The following is a 25,612-nucleotide window of genomic DNA, read 5'->3' as shown; positions in this document are numbered from 1 at the left end:
AATCCCTTTTTTTCAGTGAATAAACAGACTGAAGTGTGTTTATCCAGGCAGATAGTGTGTTTAACTATATGGTTGAGTGGGCGTGTGTGTGTGCATGTGCGTGTGTGTAATTTTAAGTAGCTACGATTAATTCCTAATTTCAATTTAACTTAATGCATACAGGTGCAAAATACTGTTATAAGAGTGTATTGTGGTCTTGAAGGGTTTTTTGGCAAACTTTTATAATAAAGTTTGACTTAGAGCATGAGAAAAAACAACAGATAAAGACAATCAGATGTGTGATTTGCAGGTATAGACTCTAACATTGTAAATAAAGTTTGAAATAGAAATCATCAAAAACAAGAAATCACCTTAGTCGTAAGCAACTGGATATTATCGCTTTCACCTCACTGCTGGCACGGCGTCAAATTTTGCTGTCTTGGAAAGCTCCTCACCCTCCAGCCCGATCACGTTGGCTGGAAGATGTTATGTTCTTTTTAAAAATGGAGAAAATAAAATTTAGACTCAGAGGAAATGAGTGGCAGCCTTTTATCATTTACTTTAACTCATTGAAAACACTTACAACAGACTAAACTTTTGTACCATGGGGTTCCCCTTTGTTATGGTTCTGGGAGGGAGTTGATTTCTTAAATTATTTTTTTTATTTGTTTGTTTTTTGTTGTTGTTGTTGTTTTCTGTGCGTGGGTTGTTTTTTTTTGTTTTTCTTCCTTTTTTCCTTTTTTCCCCTTTCTTTTTTCTGTTTTATTGTTATCATCCGAATTTTAATGCCTAATATGTTTTGATATATGTCTCTATATCGGTTGGTACTTGCTGGTTGGGCCTGATATGTCAAATTACATGTGCAAAACTTTATAAATAAAGAGGGGAAAAACAAAACAAGAAATCAGGATTTAAGTAGCTTGCCTCTTTTAACACAATGATTGCAGTTATAAATTATAAGGACAGTGCAATGCACGTGGCCAAATATGTATAAAAGAGGGGTCTTAGAAGCATTTGGGATTAAACACTGGATTTATAAATTGGAATTATAATTTTTGAGTTTTATCTCTCTACTCATTTTTGCTGGGCAGGATTTCAGTCACACAGGATTTGGGAAAAATTGTACCTTTTCCTATTGGATTCTATCAACATGGAACAAAGATAAGTGCATCTTCCGGCCTGGATGCACCCATCCTCCTCTCAAGATCAGCATTAAGAATCAGGAAGATTAATATCAGAATAATAACAATATCATAATAATAATTTCAGCGATGATTATGTAATTATTAGTATTTGATCCAGCTTTTGGATTGGTCCTGCTAAATTGCTTTATTAAAATATCCACATTCAAAAAGTCCATATTGTGAACATTACCTTTTTAACCCTTTTTGAAACAGTAAAGGTAAAAGCCAGTAAATTATGTGAAGTTGTATTTACCTACTTTAAAGGAACACATTATTTTTACTATGTTCTGATGTGTAAAATCTTGCAAGCATTAGAGGGTGGTTAGAGGTGTAACTCAAATTACAATGAAAACATTTTTAGAAAAATGATATTGAAATATTTAGATGGTACTTTCACTGTAAAGCATTAATATTGAAAAACACTTATATGAGAAAAAAAAAAACTGTATTGGAATATTATGAGCAGACCTTCCAAAACATTCAGTGAAATGAGAGTTTTATAACAAGGCTTATACAACACATATATTGTTTATTTTGTGTTTTTCTGTGAAACTGAATGGGTTTCAGTGTACAATAAGTAACAACTTTGTATAAATCGCACAGGGAAAAAAAATGTTTAATAACAGGTCATGCTAATCCAACAGAAAAGACCTTTAACTGTAAGATTTACAGCTTGCTCAGTACTCTTATTTACAATTTACTGTTTTGTTGTTGTTGTTTTTTAACAGAATTATTCTGGCAAACGCAGTTGACTTTTTTTTCTTTTGTGAAATTAACAATATTTTTCTTTTACAGTGTGGAAACCACAAATAAACCTGCCCTCTAAAAGCGAAGCACTCTGTTGGGGTGAATGGTACTTTGAAGCCTTTAAAATATGACAGGTTCTTATTATTAAAGATTTTGTGGAGGACTTAAATTCAATACTGGATTTAACAGGCAGCCACTTAAGATAAATTAATAAGGGACATATGCTCTCTCTCTCCAGTCCCTGTCAGTACTGCTGTGTGCGCATCCTTGAAGTGACAAATGCATGAATTAGTTTTCAGCTTCACCTTAAGACAGGAAGTTTCTACTTTTAGCAATATTGCACAAACGAATAAAGGCAGGCCTCTAACGTGTTGTTTCTTAATGCTGAAGGAGATATCCTGGTCCAAATTGTAAAAACATAAATCTATGCAACCATACCCTTTTAGGACAGTATCCTGTCAAAAACAGTCCAAAGTTCAATACCAGTAAAAGTTAGATTCAGTTATTGAATATAGTGATGATTCATAAACACAAACAACCTCTTGGCCTAGTTTTCAAGTCAGACTTTGGTCTTGACGTCGTGTGACCAAAACTCTCTGTTATGTGAACAGAAGTCTCATTCCAACTGCAAACTTGATCTTTTTCGACACACAATCGAATTTACATGGTAGGCATACAAATTGCAGTTTTCCTGTTGTAACACTTTGGGTTTACTTACTAGTAATAGCACAATAATAATCATTAGCTAAGATTGATAAGAAGTAGTTCTTTACTGTCCATGTTTATTTGGTGCTATCAGACAAACATTAGAGTCAATGAGGATCTAGTTTTTATTCATACTTACTATCCTGGTGTGGATTTACTTTTTGTATCTCTTTATTGAAAGACATTGTTTAATTAGCACATTTTTGATTTAAGAAAATTACGGAGGAGATACCAGCCCTCTTTTGGGGTTTGGACAGGAAGGGCTTGAAACCCACCCACCTGCCACATCAAACATGTGGTGCTACCCGCTGTGGCGACTTCTTGTGTATAAGAGGGGAGCAGTGGAAAGTAGCTTCTTCTACATTTAGCTAAATTTTAATTGCAATAAACTGCAGTTTAGAACTGACAATTCTGCATTAATTGCAACGTTATAGTGATCCAAATCTGAGCTAAAACATTTGACAGGTTTTCCCTTTGGCTTCACTTGACTGAGCCCACATTTATGATAAACTTTGGCTCAGAATCTTTTGAGTAGACCAAGGTTTGTTGTCAGACTTTTTATTCATGCATAAGTTTTTGATCACTAAAATATTTTTTTTAATATTTTTAAACCATTGTGTCATTATATCAAAGCTTAACAAAATTAGTATTAGTTTCATTTTTGCAGTGAATTGCAACAAAATATAGTTATCCATCAACACTGCGACAGTTTTTGAAAACCAAACAGCAGGGATGGTTACCAGATGTCACGGGATCGTGTGTCCTCATAGTTATAAATGGAGATTTAATAATAAAAAAAAAAAAAAAGTGGTTTTTTTTGTTTATGAATACCCCTTACATTCAAAAGATGAATCTAAACGAGTGAAAATTCCTGGGAATTATTCTATGTTTGAGCAGAGAAATTAAAGAGTTTACATTTCTTTAGTAATGTAGCATTTATTAAAGCCTCAATAAGAACTGAGATCAGATTTCACACTGTATGCATTTTGAACTCCTGTACCATTGATATCACTAAAACAAGAAATTATTACCGATATCTTTCAGAAGATTTCTTTTTGTGCAAGATTTTCCAACCTGAGCAATATAGTTAGCCAGTCAGTGTAAACATGTGGAACAAAAATTGACTATATTGACATCAAACTGACTCTGAACGGTTCTCCATGTCTTGATGCGTGCTTGATCACTCGGATGTGGAAACTTTCATATATGTCATTTATGATATTGATGACAAATGTATACGCTACGCAAGATTACCATGGTTTCAGTCCTAGTGAAACTGACAGACAACACATCAAAGCCCTATTTCCCTAGTTATTATTGGTGTATGACTCAACACAAATCATTCTGCCAACAAGGAAACAATAAAAACAAATCACTAACTTTATATGTGTAGCTTCATAAACATTTCTCATACTCAGGGTCATCACACCACTTCTTTTTCAGTACACAAAACCAGTTTCATTTATTAGTTAGACATCTCTTCGAAGAAGGAAATACAACACAAGTGAAGTAAAAACACATGCATGCATATTCTCAAAGGTTTTTCTAATCTTAACAATAATTACTACAACTTATGAATGGTTGTGTGAAATAACACTGAGTTTGATTGTTTAAATGATTTTTCCCCCTCTCAGAGATGTTACACAACATATTTTTGCTTTTTGTGGGTCTGCTGTCATTGAAACATGTGTCCTTTGCAGAGGTTCCTTCTTCACAAATAGGTAATTCAAAAGTGTGTGAACTAGTCTTAGGTAATAGAACACAATATATATTCTTTGTGTACTTTCCCTTCCTGCTGTCAAAATTTGAATATTCTTAAATTGCTTTCATTTTTAGTAAATATCACAGAAACAAGAGAGTATGCTGAGAGGACGCAGAACTTCACCAAGACAAATTTTGAGCACTTGGTGAAAGTGAGGAACAGATCCATGTATGTTGTAAGGAGCTGTAAAGAGCTTAGGGACAGATATGATGAAGGAGAAGGTAAGGACAGTGTGTTCACATTTCATTAACTTAACACAACAATCCAAGGCATTTATGGCATTTATAATTACCATCAACAGTATTGTTTCTCCTCCAACTCAGCATGCTATATTACTTTCTGATGAAGACTGTAATACTTTTCTCCACCACTTTGTAAATAAGGTGATGGACCTGAGATCCAAAATCTCCTCAAGTGCCTCCCCTTATGAAGATACCCTTCGGTGTCATGGGTCATTTACTTCCTTTTCTCCAATTATTTAATTACAGTGATAGGTAAAATGAAATCCTCACCATGCTCTTTAGATATATTACCTCCCTCTGTCCTGTCTGGGACTCTCACCAGCATTGGTCCCACATCGCTATCCATCATCAACAGTTCACTGAGGCAAGGCTGTGTCCCATCCTATTTTAAAAATGCCGTAAGTACTAGTACTAGTAATTAACGGCCTATTTCAAAATTGCCATTTTTAAGAAAATTACTGGAAAAAAATCAGTTCAAGTCCTTACCATGCAGATTACAGATTGCTGACCCTTTTCAGTCTGGCTTTAAACTGACTCTACTGAGACCACTCTCTTAAGGGTCTATAATGATTTATTAGTGGCTTCTGATGCAGGGGATTGTTCTGTGATCATTTTCCTTGACTGCAGTGCAGCCTTTGATACCATTGACCATAAAATCCTACTTAACAGATTGAAGGTTTTGGCTGGCATATCTGGATCTGCCTTAGACTGGTTTTCTACCTACTTATCAGACAGGACCTTTTCTGTTAGGACTGACAGGTTAACCTCTAACATTGCCCCCCTAACCTGTGGAGTTCCACAGGGTTCAGTTTTGGGTCCATTATTATTCTATTTTTATATTCTTCCTTTAGCTGGCATTATTCAATCTTTTAGCGACATTTCTTATCATTTCTATGCTGATGACATTCAGCTGCATATGTCCTTTAAGCCTCACCAGCTGGATAGGCTGTCCGCCCTAGTCCAGTGTTTAACTCAAATCTCTGATTGGCTTTCTAACAATTACCTTGTTTTAAACAAAAATAAAACAGAGGCCATGACTGTAGCTCCTTCTGAACTACATTCTAAAATCAGTCAGGTTCTTGCCTCTTTCTGTCCTTCTGCCAAGTCAAATATTCAAAATCTTGGAGTAATATTTGATTCTTCTCTGGGCCTAGAGTCACATGTAAAGTCTTTGTCTCGTTCCTGCTTCTTTCATTTAAGGAACATTTCTAAACTGCGACATATGGTTTCCTCAGATGAATTAGAAAAAATTGTTCATGCATTTGTGTCATCATGTTTAGATTATTGTAATGCCCTGTTTACCAGCTTGGACAAATTATCTCTTTCTCGCCTCCAAGCTATACAAAATGCAGCGGCCAGGCTACTAACACGCTCTACCCAGGGCCTGAATAAAACTGTATTCATTCAGAGTACAGTAGGCTGGAAGCTGGTAAAGTGTTCCCCAACTTAGAGACTCAAGAGTCTGGATCGGTGTATCAAAGCACAGTATCTTATTTTATTTTTTGTTGCAATACCTGAACTACAAGACATTTCTGATAGTCATTTTTTGAAATTGAGTGTTAACCATGCAGATATTGAAAAATAACAGAACCAGAACAGTGGTATATGTATATTAGTTTTGCAGAACTGAAAAAGTGACTCTGTTGTACACATTGTTTTTTTGTTTTTTTTATCAATCTTATTTATTTATTTTTATTTATTTTATCTTTTTTGTATTTTCTTTATTACCAAGGGCACCACTGTAATTTTTGTTATCTTCTAGCAACATAATGACAATATAAATAAATCTTCCTTTCCTCTCATGTAAGGCATGAATGAAAACTTTAATTTAACTATTAAATACTTTACTTTTATTTTAGTCAAAAGGTACACGTCAAATGTAACTAAAATTTAGGGAATTATGATAAACTTCAATTTTTAAGTTCATCAACTCAAAAAAATCTTGAGGCAGTTGGTTGCCTTCATTTTTTTTAGGTTCTGCCAACTTCTTTGGGTTTACAGTGTTGTAAAGTAAGGAAAACGCTAAGGAAAAGTAAATACAATATATAATAATTATATATAATTACATAATTATTAATTATATATAATTAATAATCATTCTCCTTGGTGTGTCTTAGTGTGACAGAAAGGCAAAGCTGAGAAGTGTGAGGTAAATATTGTGTTTAATAAACAAACATCAGTCAGGGAACTGACACTAGTCTGGGGATGGAGATGGGGAAATATAAAGCATGATGCACACGTGTAGTGTGTTAGTTAAACTATCTTGTAAATATGTCTTTAATACAAAAAAGATTAATGTTTAACAATACAGGAGAGGGTGTGTGTGTGTGTGTGTGTGTGTGTGTGTGTGTGTGTGTGTGTGTGTGTGTGTTGTTCAGGAGCTGTAGAAAAAACCATGTTTGAGCAATGCTCAAAAACGACTTCCTCTTGACCTAATTTTAAACTTTCCTCTTACTGTCATGTGAGCCAAACTTTCTCTTCATATTCTTCTGTCATGTGAATAAGTCTTATTCCTACTGCAGACTTCATGAGACAATTTAAATAGTGGAGAAACAATCTGGAAATTAAATCAGGTAACAACTCGGATTTAATTGTCAGTCACTGAAAAATGTTTTTTTAAGAGCATTGTCAGCTTCACTGACTGTGAGTATCTTTCTTTGTTGCTTTTATAAACATATAGAGCAATTCTCTATCAATCTCGTTGAACCTCATTGTCCTGCTGTGAATTTTCATGTAAAATCTCTTCAGGGAAAAAAACACGGGTTTTAAACTAATTTCTGTTTTAAAAAAATACATGTAGTTTATTGTGTCAGATTGGCAGTCTGTCCGGAGTGTACCCCACTTCACGACCCATAGTACCTGGTGATAATGGTGAAAGAACATTTAGTTTATTTTCTTTCTTTTTTTTATTCATGATCACTGGAGGCGCTTGAAATTTTCATGATTTGAATTGAAGTTGATTTGAACACAGTTTTTATGCTTATATATTCAAGGCTTATATAACAAGGTCCAAGCAAGCAAAAAAAAAAAAGGAACTTATTCAGCTCAATTGCACAAGTCCAAAAAATCCACAATAGGACACAAGCTGAGGAAAACTAAAAATTCCAAGAACACAAGAGGCAGCATAGACGAAAAGAGGAAAGACTTTGGTGATGGAAACAGGAAAGACAGGGCTCTAAATATTCACACCGAAGGCCAATCAGTGCAAGCAGATACACATGGGCCAAACTAGACCCAGGCAATAAAAAATATCAGACATGGGAGGAAGTAAAACTACACATAAGACCAGAGGAAAATAAAGCAGGACATGAATAACAAGAACCGAAGAAGCTAAAACATAAACAATAACTAGCACTAAAATACAACAAAAATAAAATAAAATAAATTAGTTATTCTTGACCAAGAATTATTAATTTCCTTTCTTCTTTCATAAGAAATGAGCTTCATAATCTTCAAGACCTATTCAAACAAACAAAGGTGAATAAAACAAGCACACACATTATTACTATTTGTTTTTTTTAAAACTTAGGTTTCTTGAGATGGAGATGAATTAACTAAATATTCTGCTTGTTACGGCTGCTGAAAAAATCTTTTATTTATTTAGTTCATTTAGTCATTTCACTTTTTTTGCTGCCATGCAGAAATATTTTAAAAATAATTTATCTTGAAGTTTTGACTTAAGTTCAGCAGAAAATTCAAGTTATTTTCTCAGACATTTGAGCTAGTGAGTTCAGATTTTGAGATGCAGAGCGTAATAAATTTATTAGACCGTCTATCGTTAACTAGAAGAACACACAAATATTTAAAAAATGCCTCAAATTTGTTAAAAATGAAAAATCATGTTTTTATTTATCAGACAAATTCCTGCTGAATTCATGTTTTACACCCAGTTTTGAGAACACTAGACTTCTCTGAGATGTTAGAAATTAAACATAAACATTCAAGCAGTAAAAAAAATGTTTCTGTTCAGGAAAGAAAGCAAATATTTCTACATATTTGTCAAAACTCAAAAAAATAATACTGACTTTGAGATAATAACCTGAAATTTTGACATATGGATGCCTTCCCCCCCCCCCCCCCCAGAGGTGGAAACAAGCTTCCATATTTTGATGTGTTGTGTCAGATAACATTTATCATCAAGCACCTAATATGTATTTTTTTCACCCACAGAGATGTTACATCGCATAAATTTGCTTTTTGTGAGTCTGGTGTTTTTGGAACAAGTATCCTTTGCAGATTTTACTTCTTCACAAATAGGTAATATGAAAACGTTTCAACTATTTCTATTAGCTTTCAGTGATACAGCACACATACACGTAGCGACAAGAAAATACACCATCTGACACTTATCACCTATCAGGACATAATAAAAATAATCGATCCTTAGCAGGTCTTAAAATGAGGTAAATACAACCTCAGATGAACAACAACTCAAAACATCTTACACCATGTCACTTTTTTCCATGTGGGAAAAAAGATGTTGTGCGCTTTTCACTGCTCAGCTTTCCAGTTGCCTTCTTGGCTCAGCACCACACACGGCTCGTCCCCTGGTCCCGGCAATATCCTCAAAAGGGGAGACATGATCAGATGATGGAGGTCAGGTACGTGAGTCAGCCTCAACTGACACCACACCCTGAACCCACTGCTCCACCCCTCCGCTGCAGCTGAGCCACAAGCCACACTCCGACGCAGACATGTTATAATATGTGTTGTTGTTTATCTGAAGTAGTATGAACCTAACTTAAAGGACCAAACTGTTTTCTATTATATTTTTCACACAACTGCAAATCTCCAGATTGCTTTACATGTGTACTTTCTTACATTTTCTTGACTTTGTTTTCAGCAAAATGCACAGAAACCACACGTGAGACAGAAGACTTTGAACAGCTGAAGAAACTCAGGAACAGATTCACTTATAGTGCAAGAAGCTGTAAAGAGATCAAGGACCGATATGGTGAATATGAAGGTGAGGACAATACAATCACACAAATCACAAGTCATAATTATTTAACGGGCAACATTCAGGATATTTCTACCCTCTTAAAATGAAACTATGTTTTCTTAATACTTTGTTTCCAGATGGGGTGTACTACCTCACCACAGCTAATGGCATGCTGTACCAGACTTACTGTGATATGACTACTGCGGGGGGCGGATGGACGCTGGTGGCGAGCGTCCATGAGAACAGCATTTATGGAAGGTGCACAGCCGGCGATCGCTGGTCCAGCCAGCAGGGCAACAATGCTGACCTGCCTGATGGAGATGGAAACTGGTCCAACAGAAACACCTTTGGAACAGTAGAGAGCGCCACTGCTGATGACTTTAAGGTAAAATCAGCCGTGGTGGTAAAAACAGTGCTGGAAAGTAACATTAACTGAAGCACTTTACTTAATTTACTTAAAACTGATTGTGAGATCATAAAATGCAACACACTGCTGTGGTTAGTTTGTTGGAAACTCATCAGTGTCTTGCCAGATGAATTGTTTAGACAGAAATGCTCACAGGATACAACAAGAAGAAGCAACAATTAAATTCCTTGGTTTATCGTCTGATTGTGTATCTTAACCATGATGTAAATAACAGTATTAAACACTAATTAATATCATAGATAAAATATTTACCATAGGAAAAAATATTCACTTTAGTGTCAAACACTTTTGATATTAAAGTATATTTTAGCTGGTTATAAGCTACAGTTCCAGCTTATGTCACTGAATTGGTTCGGTGCAGGTGGGCGTGGGATGTCACAAAAATTCTATTTGAAAAGAAAAGCAAAATATTTGAAAAGCAAAATGGAGCAATTTATGATGCAAAAGAAGTTAACTGGGCCAGAAGTGTTCATTTGAGTCATAACTATGTGTGTACCCTCACACAGAATCCAGGTTACTATGATATAACAGCTGAGGACATGTCTGTGTGGCACATTCCCAACAACTTGCCGCTGGAGCACTGGAACCAAGCAGCTGCAGCCATCCTCCGCTACCACACTGAAAACCAGTTCCTCACATTGTATGGAGGAAATCTCTTTCAGCTGTTCAAGGTAATTAAAGCTCTGAAGAATTTATTAATTTGTAAATTTCAAAAACATAAATGATCAAGAGGAAAAGCTTCTGAAAATTGATCCAGTAGTTTATATTCTGTAGTAAATCAGCCGTTTCCCAAGGTGGAACGTTGGTGGAACGTTGGAACGTTTTAAAGTTTCAAAAATTCCTGTGAAAAGATCGTTAGTTGTCTGCTGCATCAATGGTATACTTGTCCCGAGAAATAAAGGCTGTGAACTGAACTTTGAAAATATCACAGATACGTGTCTACTACTTCCTCCAAAGAACAATGCAAACTGGTTCTAACCAGAAAAGAAAGAGAAGTGAGAGACCCCAGAGCACAACTGAACAGGAGGATGACTCACTGGTCACTTTATTAGAGATACTTAGTTGATACCAACTTGGATCCCCTTTGCCTTCTGAACTGCCTCAATTCCTTGTGGCCAAAGTGTGCCAAGAAAATATTACACCACCTTTGCATCACAACCAGGCTTAATTGTTGATACAAGATACAGGATACAGGATGGAGCCACGCCTTCATGTTGTTTATGCCAAATTCTGATCCTGCCATCCACTTCAAAATGTTCTTGGAAAACTTTTTTTTTACTGCAGAATATAAACCACTGGATCAATTTTCAGAGGCTTTACTCTTTACTTTTATACATATATGTGTGTGTTTCTGTGTGAGCGTGTGTCCATACATACACACTCATGACAACCCCCCCCCAACACTGTTGCAGCAATATCCGGTGAGATACAAAGTTGGAACATGCAGTGACAGAGGGCCAGCTATTCACATCATATACGACCACGGAGACGCGGAGTCCACCAAAAAGTTGTATGGACCCAATCCAAGAAGTAAGAAGCTCATTTAATCAGATTGAAAATGATAATTTGGATCATTAGAAGACAATTAATTAGACAATTAATGTGTAATAAGAGTCTTTTACATATTTTACACATAAAATAGTTGTTTAAACTTGCAACACAAAATGAATAACAGAGTTTTTAAGTATTTATGAACGTACTCTATTAATTAAACCAGTTGTCATATGAATGTTTATTTAATTATTTAATTTGTTTGTTTGTTTCTTTGTTTGAATGAAAGGGGAGTTTGAACCAGGCTTCATCACTTTCAGAGCAATAAACTGGGAATCTGCGGCCATGGCTATCTGCTCTGGTGTCAAGCCGACTGTCGGTTGCAACACTGAACATGTGAGTAATCAGTCGTCACACATCTGCCTATACTGTGTGAGTACACATGGTGTAAAAACCCTGTTTTTAGTATTGTATAGGAGGAGGAGGATATTTCAACCCTGAGGAGCAGTGTGGGGACTTCCCATCGTTTGACTACGACAGACTGGGCAAAGAGCAAGGCTGGAGCGCCTCCAAAGAGATGACCGAGGCTGCTGTGTTACTGTTTTACCGCTGAGTGGGTTTGCGTAGCCTCGACTATAGTCAGTCCCAGCTGTAACCAGATCAGGTGACATCAGGTTTATTTGTACAGCCATCAATCATAAAATTTCTCTTTTATTGGAGAACAAATCAGAAGTTGACAGTGAAAGAATCATTTGTAATTAAGCAACACAAACCGTAGATGGCACTGCTGAACTGTTGTTTGGAAAGTTGTTTTTACTGGAATTAATTTGACAGTTTGTTTTAGTCAGCAGAGAAAAAGAAAGATGAACTGCGAATAGTTTTCATGGTCACGGTCTAACCTTCAATTTTTATGAAAAAAAAATTGCATGTAAGTCATCCTCATTATTATTGACAAGCACATAGACCTAAATTACTCAGGACTAACCAGTGAAACTGAGTTTTTTTTTAAATGTTGTGTCCATTGCTTCCACTGACAGCTCATGACATAAAAACCTTCAGGTGGTCTAGAGGTCACCTATAGCTGAAAGACAAACTGGCCACGCTGGCTGGATATAGCCATGGACTTCAAACAGATGCTGGAGGTCTAAAGTTTGCACATTTGTTCCCTTGTGTGATGTGTGTCCTCTGATTCTTGGAACTAAAGGTCTGATTAATTAAACATCAAATTTTAACTGAAGGTTTAGTAAGAAATGTGGTAAAGATGAAATGCGTTTCCATGGAAACCCTGCTTTGATTAGAATGTTATTAACCTGATCTAGAGCTATATTAAAAGCTAAGACTAGGTGTGGTTTTATTTAACCTAAAAGACAGACAGACAAACAAATGAACAAACAAACAACACCCACACTTGAAAACTAATTGAAATGATTTTTTGAAATAAAAACAAAATACAAATATTTGCAGTAAATGTCCTTACTTGTAGTTTTTGACAACACAGCGAGTATGATGCATTTGTTTGATGAGACATGAGATAACTAAATGAGCAAATACCCAGCCTCACAAAGTGTTGTGTTTTTATTGTAATACCTGTTTTAACTTTTCCAAATTTTAGCTGGACAAACACTCTTCATATAATAATAAGAAGAAAAGCAAGAAAAACAACCCCCCCCCCTAAAACTAACACTGAAACTAGCCTAAACTGAATCCAAACCTTTCTAAACAGTAACACCAGAGCTGAAAATACAAAACTGTAACATTTAACAATGAATGCTGAGCTTGCGGTAAACGTAACTGCTTTTTTTACATTTCCACCATTTTACTTACCTGACTTCTTACGACCATGGGTCTGATACAACCTTTGGTTAAGACAGCTAACGACTGCACTGCAAGCAGAAATGATGAATATAAATGTAGGTATTCATTTTTTTCTTTTTAGGAATAATGCACATCTTATTTATTTAATAAATAAATAAATATATTTATATTCCCCCCTCCTGTATGCCACTCTACGAGTCAGCTGAGCTAGAAACTTAAAAAGAAAAACAAAACAAAACTCTTATGGAAGAATACTCTACTCGGAAAACATGTATTGGTAAAATATAGCAAGAATAAAATTGTTCTAATTGTTATGTGTATGCTCTGAATTCCTCAGAAACACTAAAAGAAAATGAAAAACAATTAAGATGATTAAATATCTAACAAGTTAAAGAAAGGGGATGAAACGGGGTACAGGTGAGGATTTCCGGTGTAGTCTCGATTTTCTGCACTACGCAAACAAAATTCAAAATAATGGGAGTTTATTTTTCACATTATTGCCCTCCAGTCTTTAATAATCATTCTCCTCGGTGTATCTTAGTGTGACAGAAAAGCAAAACTGAGAAGTGTGAGGTAAATATTGTGTTTAATAAACAAACATCAGTCAGGGAACTGACATTAGTCTGGGGATGGAGACGGGGAAATATAAAGCACAATGCACATGTGTAGTGGTGGAGGGGGGGACATATTTATCTGTTACACAAGGTGCCCCCCGTACAGTAGGAGCAGGAAGTTCTATATAACATACAGATCAGGATCCAAGTCTACGGTACAAAAACTTAGCAGCAACATGTTAACATCGGAGACCAAGGGGCTAACAAAGTAGTTTCATTTAGAAAAAAGTCACAGTATTCTTTAAGCATAAATTTGTTAAAAAGGTAAAAACAGTCCTAAGCATCCTCTAGGGTCAATGCTACTCACAAGATCTGTGTGTGAAATACATAGGTAGGGAAATTATCTATACATTTATACTCTAATATAAAGACCTTCTGGTAATGGCACAGTACAAACTCCCAGGAAACGCGACAAAAATATACAATGTCTTCACGTCACATTTGCAGATTAAAATGTAACTAAAGGTCTCTGGCAAGCACAATAGTTTCAGTGATCCAAAAAAAAAAGAAAAAAACAACTTCTCTTCAACCAAAATAAAGGACACCATTTTGTTAGTTCAGCTATCTTGACAGATTATGTCTTTTTAATACAAAAATAAGGACAAATACTGTATAAATTAATATATATTAAAAGAATCAGATTGATACATGGGGAATCTACTGAATAAGTACAGGTATTTATGATACAATAAATACTTGTCATTCATGACTGGGGGCAGAATAAACGGACTGAAGTGTGTTTATCCTGACAGGTAATAGGTTTACCTCTATAGGTGAGAGTATTTATGTGTGTTTGTGTGTGTTGTTCAGTAGCTGTAGAAAATAGCACATGATTGAGCACAGCTGTGTGTAGGATCATGCACACAGTCTCAGAGGGTTCAGGAGGTCTGTTAAAAGGGAGACTGCAGACTGCAGTGGTGATTTCTTGTGAAGGTTGTCACTGCTCGCCCTCTCCCAGTGCCTTAACGCAGCTCCTCCTAGTGGTGAGTCTGTGGTACTAAGGTTACTCCTAAAACACACAACTGGGGGACAGGAAGCAGGAAGTCTGTGGTCAGGAAGTGGTCAGCTGTCAGTGACACGTCAGTCCTCCAGGGAAGAGACAAGTGTGGCACACCATTAGAGTCATCATGACCAACAAAAAGAAGTAGATAAAAGGAAAAAGTCAACTTCTGTGTGTGTGTGTGTGTGTTTTTTTTTGTCTTTTTCGCCACTTCATAATAAAAAATAAGTCTGTTTTCGTACTTTACAATACAATTCGACATCCCCACCGAGGAAGCATCAATCATCAGTCCAGCACTGACAAGAAAAGAAACTTTTTTTTGTTTGTTTTTTAAGGGTTTAAAAAAAGGTGGTGGGGGGTACTGTGCATGGTTTCCTCACGGGGAATTGGGATCTTGGACAACAGGGGGTGGGGGATCAAGTAAGGCGAGCAGGAACACAGAACATGTCTGGAGAACAGAAAAATCTGCTGAGGGTGTCGTCTCTGTTTTTTCTTTATTTTTTTTATGAAGAACACTTTGTACAGCCGCACTTGACAACTTTCTCCACTTCCTGGACAAAAGAAGACCCGTCAGTGCACTGGAACGTGTATTTCCTGCGTTTGCTGCGAAGGGGGGTGCAGCAGGTGCCCTGTCCTTCTGCTCCCCCCGGGCAGCTGCCTCGACACTCTAAACGGGAGACCTTCTCCTGGGTTTGGCACGCCGCGTAGCCTTGCTGTCTCTGGTAGACATCTCGGACCCGTTCCCCTCGGCAGGCCACCTCTGCGGACACAAGGAACAGAAAGAATATTTGCAAGGTGTCCAAAGTTTTTACTGAGAGCTCCACTAATTCTGCACATCATGGGAAAAGGTTGTCCGGCTTTGGCAACAAAGTAAGAAATATATTAGGAATGATACGACTACTGTTTGGATTTTTTTTTAAAAAAAAAAGAGTTTTGTGGGAATGAAATGTTCAAACAGGAGTGCTCTATTGTGTTCAAATGACAGGCAATCTTAATGGTAAAAGCAGCAACACAAAAAGTCAGTACACCAATGACACAAAGAGGACAACAAGAAGAGGAAAAAATGGCACTAACATGAAGAATAAAGAAAAACCCTTTCTAGAAATAAACTGCTGAGTGAACTGTTCATAAAACTTTCGGGTTTAATTTGGTTCAATGGCGTTAGTTTAGTAGAAGTCGATGTCTGCTGTTGGTTCAACTAAATTCAGATGTAAAAGAAAGTTTTTTCTAGAAGCCTTTTTAACAACTCGACAGGTGAAAACTTGATTTTTGTCAATCAAACACTTTATTTGTTTCATATTTAAGAATTTGGTAGTAACATTGTACCAGTATGTGGTATGAAAGACTTTCTGTATCTGGTTTTGTGTCAGTGGAGCTGAGTTGGTCTGTTCTTCACCGCCATCCAGTAAGCAGCGGCTCGGGCCGGAGCTCGTCAGGATTATCCATGATGGACAGTGACCTCATCTCCACCACAGCTTCAAGTCAGGTTTCCTAATTAGTTTATTCAGTCTGTTGGTGTCACCAGCTCTGATGTTGCTCCACCAACAGACCGCAGCAAAGTACACTTCAATCGCCTCAAATGGTCCATCAATTTGTTGCACACACTGAATATCTCAGCCTGAAAAACTGGCCTGCCATGTGTGTATTTTATTTGAAATTACAATGCAATTATTTACAAATATTTAAAAGTAGGAACACTACAATAATGGGGTAAAAGGAAATGAAGAAATAATGAAGAAATAATTATACCTTAAGTAATGTGTATGTACTTTTACACATGCTATATATGTATAGTTTTGTCTTGTATAGTATAGTCCTGAAAAAATATGACTTGTTAGACTCTTGTTCTAATGTATCTACCTTAATGTTTTTGTAGGTAAACAGAATTACAGTGTAATTCTCCTGTGGAGCTCCTGTGCTGCTCATCAACACAGCAGACAGCTCTCCTCAGTCTTGCATCTGTCAGGTCGTCAGTAATCCATTAGATGGTGGATGTGTTTACTGACACGTTCTGTAGCTTCTCTACAGCAGCAGCGGTTGGATCGTGTTAAATGCACTTGAGAAATCAAAGAGGAGAAGCTCTCTGCAGCATGTAAATGATTGTATCATCATCTCCCAGACTTGGTTTGTTTACAGACTGCAGAGATTCAACACTAGCATCTTAGGCACCTTCAACACATGTGATGTGAGGGCAACTGGTCAAGAGCTGTTAAGCTGAATCTTACGCTGTTTATAAATCTGTGAAATGAGTTGACAAAAGTAGTATCCAGCTCAGAAAAGGAAATGCCCTTGATACACAGACAGACTTGGTTCTTTCTGATTTACCAGTCCTGGGATATAATTCCACTAATATAAAGCCATGTTACCTTTGCAAAAATGTATTCCTTTAATGCTAAAATTAGTATTAAAAAAAGGTTTTATTATTCTGCAGAGTTTGCGGCGCTCCATTAGAGTGGGGAAAAAAAATAAAAAGCTGGAACTTTTCATGCTATATGTTGCATGAGGTGACAGCAAGTATACTGATGAGAGGTTTGCTGGGCTGCATGCAGGAGGGAAAATTAGTAAAGAAAAGCTGACGTTAACATGCGATCAGGTGGTCTCACCTGAGTAACCCCTCGTGTGGGATTAAGAGGAGGCTCAGGAGATGCTGAGTTGAAAAAGCGACAGGTTAGAAGCGTCAGTGCAGAGAGATTAAACACTTTGAGACACACGCTGCTGAGACACTTGAAAGAGAGTTAGCAAGTAACAGAGAAGCTCAGACTTTGTTAAAAGAAGCCCACTGGAGTATTAGATTGTTATTTTTAGAAGAATTAAGGTAGTGTACCGAACAGGCATCCGTGTTTCGCTTACCTCTGTCACACGCCTCTCCTGTATATCCGCTGTTACACTCGCAGTACGCCTTGCCCAGGCCTGACACTCTACATTTGCCATGTTTGCAGCGAGACAGGCTGCAGGGGTTAGCTGCATCCTGGTCCTGCTCATCACAGAGGACACCAGCAAAGCCAGGCTGGCAGCGGCAGGAGTAGGAATAGGAGTTGATTGGGATGCAGGTACCGTGGATACACCTGTAGGGTGGAAGAGGGAAATACAGAACGTAAAGAACTGGACAGACAAATCGTGGTCTCTCTTTGAGAGCCATTGCACTAGCTGTGGTTTTAGACGAAGCACAGAAACACTCACTTGTTGCCATCACAGGGGTTGCTAACTTGCTGGTCACACAAAGTTCCCGTCCAGCCTGCGTGGCATGTACAAGTGAAACCGCGGTGTCCAGTTGGGTGGCAGTCACCTTGGACGCAGGCCCCTCTCTGGCATGGCTGACAGCCCGGCTCCACCCCATTGCCCAACCACTTTCTGGTGGTACTCTGGGTGGTTCCAGATCCTGGGAGCCCCGCTTCAAGCCCAGCTCCTAGATCCTGGAGCTTCCCGTTGATGTAGAGGTTACGGAGGCAGCCATGGAAGCTTGTGCCGTTACGGCCACCCGAGCTGTGCTGTAGAGCCGACAGACCGCCAGAAGCCGAGGCTCGCTCTGGCATCCCTGCATGAAGACAGAAGTATCTCAGCACCTCATTTAAGATGATTAAAGATCATCTTAATTATATTTTTGTGTGTATGGAAATAAAATCAGGCCCAAACTCAACGTGAAAGCTTTTTATGACTTGATGCTTCACACCTAGCCTCTGGCCACCTGTACATAATGTTTAAATCTAAGTATTTATACTATAATTTGTATTAAGTATAATTTGTATAAGTATCACGATATCTATCTGTTCTACAACCCTTACACAGACACAGCCATTAAGAATATACATAGCGCTGAGTCCTTACCTCCCACATAAAGTGGAGAATCTATATTGAGTGTGGACTGCTTGTTGAGGGAGTTGATGGATTTGGGCGGCCCGCCATCGATGGACAGAGACAGAGTCTGATCTGATGCTACTAACTCCACGGCATGGAAATTACCATCATTCACTGTCTCCACACTGAGAGCGAGAGAGAGAGAGACACGAGGGAGAAATTCACTTCAGACATCTGTGTCATCCATCATGTGAACGTGGAGCCAGGGAACGGGCTTTCTGTATACCTGTATATAGCAGAAGGAGGATAGGATCCAGTGTCGTAGCTGACCCTGAGGCGTCCCCTGTACAGCTCCATGGCAATGTGATCGTTATCCCCTTTATACAACAACACGCCACTGTCCTCATCGGTAGCAATCTGAAAACACAGCAGGATCTCCATGTTAGTGGCCTACAAGTGCACTTAGTTCTTTTCACCTGCTGTAAGAATTGTCAACAAAAAACAAGTAAGTCATTTTCAGGTATATGTACTTTAGTTGTGTATTTATTTTTATGAAAACTTTTCACTTTTACTTCCTATATGTGTGCACAAATATCTCTGCTTTTACTCCTTACATTTTCAAAACAAACTTTAGGTTTCAGATATTTAAGGGGAGTTATTATTTCAAGTCACTGCACAGAATATCTATAGATCTTTTATAACTCTGTACTCTGGGGTTAAAGCAGGCCAAGACATCCAAGTTTGTGCAGATGTCTGTAAGTTGTGGTCGGAGTACATCAGCATCTAGCGAGCATAAAGGAAATAATGTTTTTAAGGTTCACAGCTCAGCTCAACAAACATCAGCAAACACTCAAACTGTTTGTGTGCAGTTTGTCACACAGTGTGTTGCTAGCTAAAGGTTCAGCTGCTGTATTTCCTGGATAGAGAAAAGAATGAAAGCTAACTTCACTCTGAGATGGAGAAAGATTGAAGACAGACATTATTTCTAAAATGAAGGACTGGAAAGTTAAAAATTTACTTATATTTATATTCAGTTCGGCTCAGCTAATCGAAGCCTGAACACAAAGAAAATCTAGTTATGCTCAAAATAAAAATGATTTCTAAGTGATTATTTCCCCCACAGCCTAACCTGCTAAATCTCACTTTAACCTGAGAATATACTCTTTCTGTTTAGTTGTGGAGGCTGAATCATCTGCAATATAGGCAAAGCAAATTCTACATCACAGCTGTTCAAATTAAAAACAATATCATTAGAGTTTAAATTGAAATAAACTTTGCCTTCCTCTTACTTCACTCTCACTTGGGTAAAGAGATCAATTTTTAAACACAAGTATCTGCATCTTCAACTTAAACAAAGCATGTGTGTACTTCCGTGACCCCTACTTATACCTGCCTACTTAAACCTGAAATTAAATCAGCATCACAAACTTGTTGTGAGAGTTCCTGTTAATACGTGCATTCACATGATTTCACCTACTTTAACTCTGTTTTGTTTGGTTTCTCTAGAAGAGAAATTGAAAGGCAAACCTGATGGTTGGTGTTGCTGCTGTGATCTAAATGTATGCTAATACATGAGGAGCACAAACTGGAGATGAATCTTTACAAACCCCTGAAGGAAATCTGACTCTTTAGCAGCTAAGTGCTCCACTACGTTCACCAGCCAGTCACTAACTGTGTCTGCATGCCAATGAGAGTTTAATAATAAATATTCCGACACAGTGAAATTATAAAATCTGATGGGAGGCACAGATTGTCATGGTCCCTGTGTCTGCCCTGCTGGACCGCAAGGCTACATGTGTTTTTGTTTTTGCTCTCTCTCTCTCCTTGGCCGCTCCGCCTAGGCGGAGCTCATTGCGGGCTCCCGCCCTTGGCCCACACACCTGTTTGCTATTATGTTGCCATGCTATTATGTTGCCATTCATCTTCCGCCCCCCTCCCATGTGGTGTACCTCAAGGATCCATCCTTGGGCCCCTTCTTTTTAGTATTTATTTACTTCCCCTTGGCCATATTATTAAAAAACATAAAGTCTCATTTCATTTTTATGCAGATGATTGTCAAATTTATCTACCGATGAAACACAATGACCTTAACCCCCTCAGGCCTATTTTAGAATGTCTTAAGGATATCAGAGCATGGCTGGCTCTGAATTTTTTTAAACTTTAACGAAAAGAAGACTGAAGTCATTATATTTGGGCCGAATGGACCTGGTGTCCCTCCATCTGACTTGGGTCCTCTTACATCGTGTGTCAAATCAATTGTCACCAACCTTGGAGTAAAATTTGACACAGCTCTTAAAATGGACAAACAAGTAAATACAGTGGTGAGAAAAAGCTTTTTTCAGTTGAGGCAGCTCTCTAAAGTAAAACCTTTTATTTCTTTTTGTGACTTGGAGAGAGTTTTGCACGCATTTGTGACCACTCGCCTTGATTATTGTAATGGACTTTATATTGGTATTGATCAGGCTTCACTATCACGCTTGCAAATGGTCCAGAATGCTGCTGCTCGCCTGTTGACAGGGACACGCAAACGTGAGCACATTACCCCTGTTCTTGCCTCCTTACACTGGTTGCCTGTCCATTTTAGAATTCATTTTAAAATTTTATTGCTTGCTTTTAAAGTCTTAAATGGCCTGGCTCCGTCTTACCTGTCAGACCTTTTACACCAATACACTCCACAAAGGTCTCTCAGATCATCTGACCAGTCACTCCTTGCTGTCCCCATGTCGAGACTGAAACACCGAGGAGACCGAGCTTTCGCTGTTGTGGCCCCCAAACTATGGAACAAACTGCCCCTCCATATTAGGCTGGCCCCAACACTTGAAATGTTTAAATCACTTTTAAAAACACACTTTTTTTCAAAGGCCTTCTAGGAGTGTTATCAGAGCCAGTTTGTAGTCAGTTTTTAGTCAGCTGTTGGTCATTCTTAATCTTTTTACTTTGTTAATCTTATTCATTGTATATCTTATTGTTTATTCTACTCATGTTGATTTATTTTTATCTTCTTTTTCAATTATATATTTGTTTTGTTTATTGATTTCATTGTATGCTTAAAGTATGGTTTTAACTGCTATCTCTGTTTTATTATTGGAAAGCACTTTGGTCAACTTTGTTGTTTTTAAAAGTGCTATATAAATAAAGTTGGATTGGATTGGATTACGTGTTGCCATTTAAGGCCGGGACACAGACCTTCTCGTCGCTGGATGATTGTGCAAGACGCGTTAGTGATCCTTTCTAGCTTTTGTGAACATAGCTTGTGTAAAATCCGTGACTTCGTGTAATCCGCCTTTCCTGTGTGACAGTTTTCCCCAGAGTGTGTGTGTGTGTGTGTGTGCGCGCTGTATAACACACGACCTCCCAAAAAACAACAAAAAAAATTCCCTAATGCCATGAGTTTTCTCAATAAATAAATAATTAAGGGATGAAGGAAGAGAGAGGTGCTTTTAGATATTTTCCAGCAATATTTTCTGTTTTTTTGGAATAAAGATGTGGTACTATAACTTTATGAATATGGACTCTCAGGAGTGTAGCTCAAGTTAACACAAAATTACAGATGCTCGAAGTCTCTAAAATATTTGGATGTCTGTAGAAACCAAACTTTCACAGGTAGGGGACTGATTTTTAGTTTACAGCTTTGCATATTCAAGGCATGCAACATTCTTTAAAACAGTGCCAATCAGATGAATGGATTCACAGGTATATAGACACACAGACTCATTTTTCCAGTATGAAACTGTTATTATTTGTTTATTTAAGAAAACCAGTCATAAGAGCTGTAAGCAAATCTGTGATGGCCAGGTGGGGCCTTTCTTTTAAATTTCATGATTTGAGATGAAGCTTGTTTCCACCACTGTAAAAAAGCAGAACTTAATCAAAATCTTGAGCTATTGTGTTGAAATGTGACTGAATAACTCAAAATTTCAAGTTATTTTCTCAGAAGTTAGAGTTACTACATTAAAGCTTTGAGATAAAAAAAGACTTCATTACAAAAGCTGTTTTTTTTTGTTGTTTTTAAGAAAATAGTAGATCATTTTAAATATAAATTATTTAAGTGTGTTGTTGTGTGCTGGGTTTTTTTTTTTTTTGGCAAAACTGACCGGTGACTCTGTTTACTCTAAGGGGTCACAAGCTCAAAAAAAGTTTGGAAACATTTTCATTCATTTTCAAAAATATTTCACTTGAAATGAAACGAAGCAAAAGTGCAGAGCTGCATTTAATTTAAAGAAGGTCACCTGCAGGCTGATGTTGGTCTGTGGTGAGAGGAGACTGGAGGGCAGCTGCAGGTACGACTCGCGGTTGACGAAGTTGACACTGGCGAGAGTCTCACAGCGCTCTCCCTCGTAGCCGTGGAGACACTGGCAGCGGGGGTCTGATCCCACAATGACGCACTGTGCCCCGTTGAGGCACTCGTGGTTGTCACAGGGGCTGGTGCGAGGAAGGACCATCGGAGGAGAGAACTCGCAGAATAACCCACTGAAACGCACATTGTAACACACGTGGAATACCGTAAGAGTCCAGATCATTCCCTTTATTTGTTCCTTTTATAATTATTATCAGTTTGTGGTACGGCTGCTTACAAGCTTAAAAACATACTTCTTCGGTGCTTTCAGTTAGAGTTGGATTTTTCATCATTTCAAATGTGAAAGTTAGACAAATCCAAAGTCCAAAAAATACCACACTGTACTATTACTCCAGGGACCTTGAGAAAAATAGTATGTTGATCTCAATAACTGACAATACACACCAGGGGGAGCTCCTCATATATCAAAAACTGTTGGCATGTGTGACTTCCTCTGTGGTGCGCAGCTCACCTGTACCCTTCTGGACAGATGCAGGTGTATCCATTGACGGCATCGATGCACTGACCGCCATTCTGACACTTATTCTCTTCACAGTCGTCATAATCCAGCTCACAGTGCTCGCCGATGTATCCTGGAATGCACTCACACCTAAAATGAACACACACACACACACACACACACACACACACACACACACACACACACACACACACACACACACACACACAGAAATGCTTGTTGTTACTGGACTCGCAGGGATACAGCTGTTCTTTGTGGCTGCCTGTGGTTAGATTTGCTCTAATTGCATGTGGAAGATTTCCTTAACAATAAAAAGAAAACATGTCAATTGCTTCGTGACCCAGACAGTCCACAAATCCTAGAGAACACAAACTAATCTAATTTTTACATGATGTCAAACTGCCTCACAGAGCACATCCAGACGTAATTACACTGACCACAGCGCACACAAGCAAGGGAGCAAGGGAGTAAAAGTACAGATAAAATCTCGCCAGGGAACCTTACTAGGGAGCCAAAATCACATTCCCAACACCTCCCATCCACACATGCAAACACACACACAAACACACACCATTTCTCTGCTGGGAAAAATCTGGAACTCAATTATTTCTGTGTGAAAAATATAAGTATTCAAATCCTACAGGAGAGAAACAAGAAGCACTACTTGCATACTCTAATATCTGCATATTAGTTTATACAGGAGTGTGTGTGCGTACGTGTGCGTACGTGTGCGTGCGTGTGCGTGTTTCCAGTCTACTCACTTGTATCCCTGAGGAATCAAAATGCACTTTGAGTCGTGCTGACATGGGTTCAGCTCTGGGGCACAGAAGTCCAGTTTCTCTTCACACAGCTCCCCTAGGAACACACACACACACACACACACACACACACACACACACACACACACACACACACACACACACAACTCATCACTTTTTAAATTCTTTGCACAGCATTAACGATAAAGTGAAATGAAAACATAAAACACATCAATATTTTAACTTCGTTGTGGTTTGTTTTTTTCTTTGTGTGTGTTTGTGTGTCAGTTGAATGGGTGCTTGGTCTCATGATGGATGACTCTCTTGTGGCCAGAATCAACACAGTGGTCCGATAAATGATTTCAGTGCTGGGAATCTTGATGCTCCAGAGAGTATCCTGATCTTCCTGAAACTCTGAACTCCAAATGAATCACTGATGAGGGAATAAACCAGTTTCCTTGACTCCTGAAGTCCACGCTGGGAATAATTACACAACCCTCTAGGGATTAATAAGTATAAGCGTGAAACAGCAGGAGATGTTTGTGCTTTTAAGCCCTTCATTTAGACAGTGATTTCTTTCGCTCACGGACTTAAAAGCAGTCAGACTTGCTTAATGCATATAAAATGTTGTTTTTAATAATTCACATTTCAGTAACAATAGTTATTCATCTGATACATGTTTTTGGTGCAACCACTTAGTTTACCTACTGTCTGAAATATGTAAGTTTAGCTCTTCTCAATTTAAGGCCAGCCTCCCTTTGAGCCTGCTGATTGGCTGACCATCTCAAACAGCAGGTGGGTGGGGATTCTGCACTCAAAGACAGAGTTGTCTGACTGAGATGATCATATTAGGATTATCTCTTCCCCTTCCCAAACAGTTCGGTATGACAGAAAAGCATAATGGCTTTAAAAGAAAAGCTGTCATTAAGAGAGCTGTTAAAAGACTGTGAGTACTTGCTTGTTTACTTTGATGGCTTCTTATTTACATGTGAGTTTTTGTCACAATATCACGATGTAAATGTGATAAATATTGGTCTATTCCCCCCACGACTTTTTAGGATGTGAAATGAGCTCCAGAGAAGCCTCAAAGGTCCTGTTGTATGTGTAGAAATGAACCTTGAGCCAAACATTACTCAGTGGCAAAATACTCACCACGTTTTATTTCAGGCAATTTAAACATTTAGAGCTGTATAAACTGTTTGTTTTTTGTTCACATTAAGAAAGCTGCAAAGGAAATAATAGAGCAGATGGTGCAGTGGCAGTATAACATAGTTTTATGTGTTAAAATATCTTTTTCATACACCAGAGGACCAGTTTGTTTAATTTTTAGAAAT

At 38.0% G+C, this 25,612-nt stretch overlaps 2 protein-coding genes across 5 annotated transcripts in view; one reads left to right on the top strand and one right to left on the bottom strand.

Annotated features, from left to right (window-relative positions):
- Positions 1–7,124: 7,124 nt before the first annotated feature.
- Positions 7,125–13,315, top strand: LOC120728983 (intelectin-like). Of its 2 annotated transcripts, XM_040024288.1 has the most exons (9): positions 7,125–7,262; positions 7,420–7,490; positions 8,790–8,876; positions 9,463–9,585; positions 9,699–9,946; positions 10,495–10,659; positions 11,401–11,518; positions 11,769–11,875; positions 11,946–13,315. In XM_040024288.1, the coding sequence occupies exons 3-9, from the start codon at positions 8,792–8,794 to the stop codon at positions 12,090–12,092; spliced, it is 993 nt and encodes a 330-aa protein (XP_039880222.1). In that variant the 5' UTR covers positions 7,125–7,262; positions 7,420–7,490; positions 8,790–8,791; the 3' UTR covers positions 12,093–13,315. The 2 variants fall into 2 exon arrangements, with proteins under 2 accessions (XP_039880222.1, XP_039880223.1); XM_040024289.1 differs by lacking the exon at positions 7,420–7,490 and having other exon boundaries at positions 7,147–7,192.
- A 546-nt stretch (positions 13,316–13,861) lies between these two features.
- slit2 (slit homolog 2 (Drosophila)) overlaps positions 13,862–25,612 on the bottom strand; it is a 102,461-nt gene continuing 90,710 nt past the window's right edge. For 2 of the 3 annotated variants that reach the window (XM_040024285.1, XM_040024286.1), the window contains 8 exons: positions 24,282–24,375; positions 23,512–23,649; positions 22,933–23,173; positions 18,990–19,120; positions 18,734–18,888; positions 18,089–18,443; positions 17,759–17,973; positions 13,862–15,668 (listed from right to left, as the gene is read on the bottom strand). In XM_040024285.1, coding sequence (XP_039880219.1) covers positions 15,412–15,668; positions 17,759–17,973; positions 18,089–18,443; positions 18,734–18,888; positions 18,990–19,120; positions 22,933–23,173; positions 23,512–23,649; positions 24,282–24,375 — 1,586 coding nt within the window. In that variant the 3' untranslated portion in view covers positions 13,862–15,411. Of the gene's footprint in view, positions 15,669–17,511; positions 17,556–17,758; positions 17,974–18,088; positions 18,444–18,733; positions 18,889–18,989; positions 19,121–22,932; positions 23,174–23,511; positions 23,650–24,281; positions 24,376–25,612 lie in introns of all 3 variants that reach the window. The other variant, XM_040024287.1, reaches the window with a different exon arrangement.

This window comes from Simochromis diagramma, unplaced genomic scaffold (genome assembly GCF_900408965.1).
Source record: "Simochromis diagramma unplaced genomic scaffold, fSimDia1.1 OVJJ01000302.1, whole genome shotgun sequence".
Taxonomy (NCBI): domain Eukaryota; kingdom Metazoa; phylum Chordata; class Actinopteri; order Cichliformes; family Cichlidae; genus Simochromis; species Simochromis diagramma.
The sequence above is the reverse complement of the archived record's forward strand: the minus strand, read 5'-3'. Positions and strand labels throughout refer to the sequence as shown.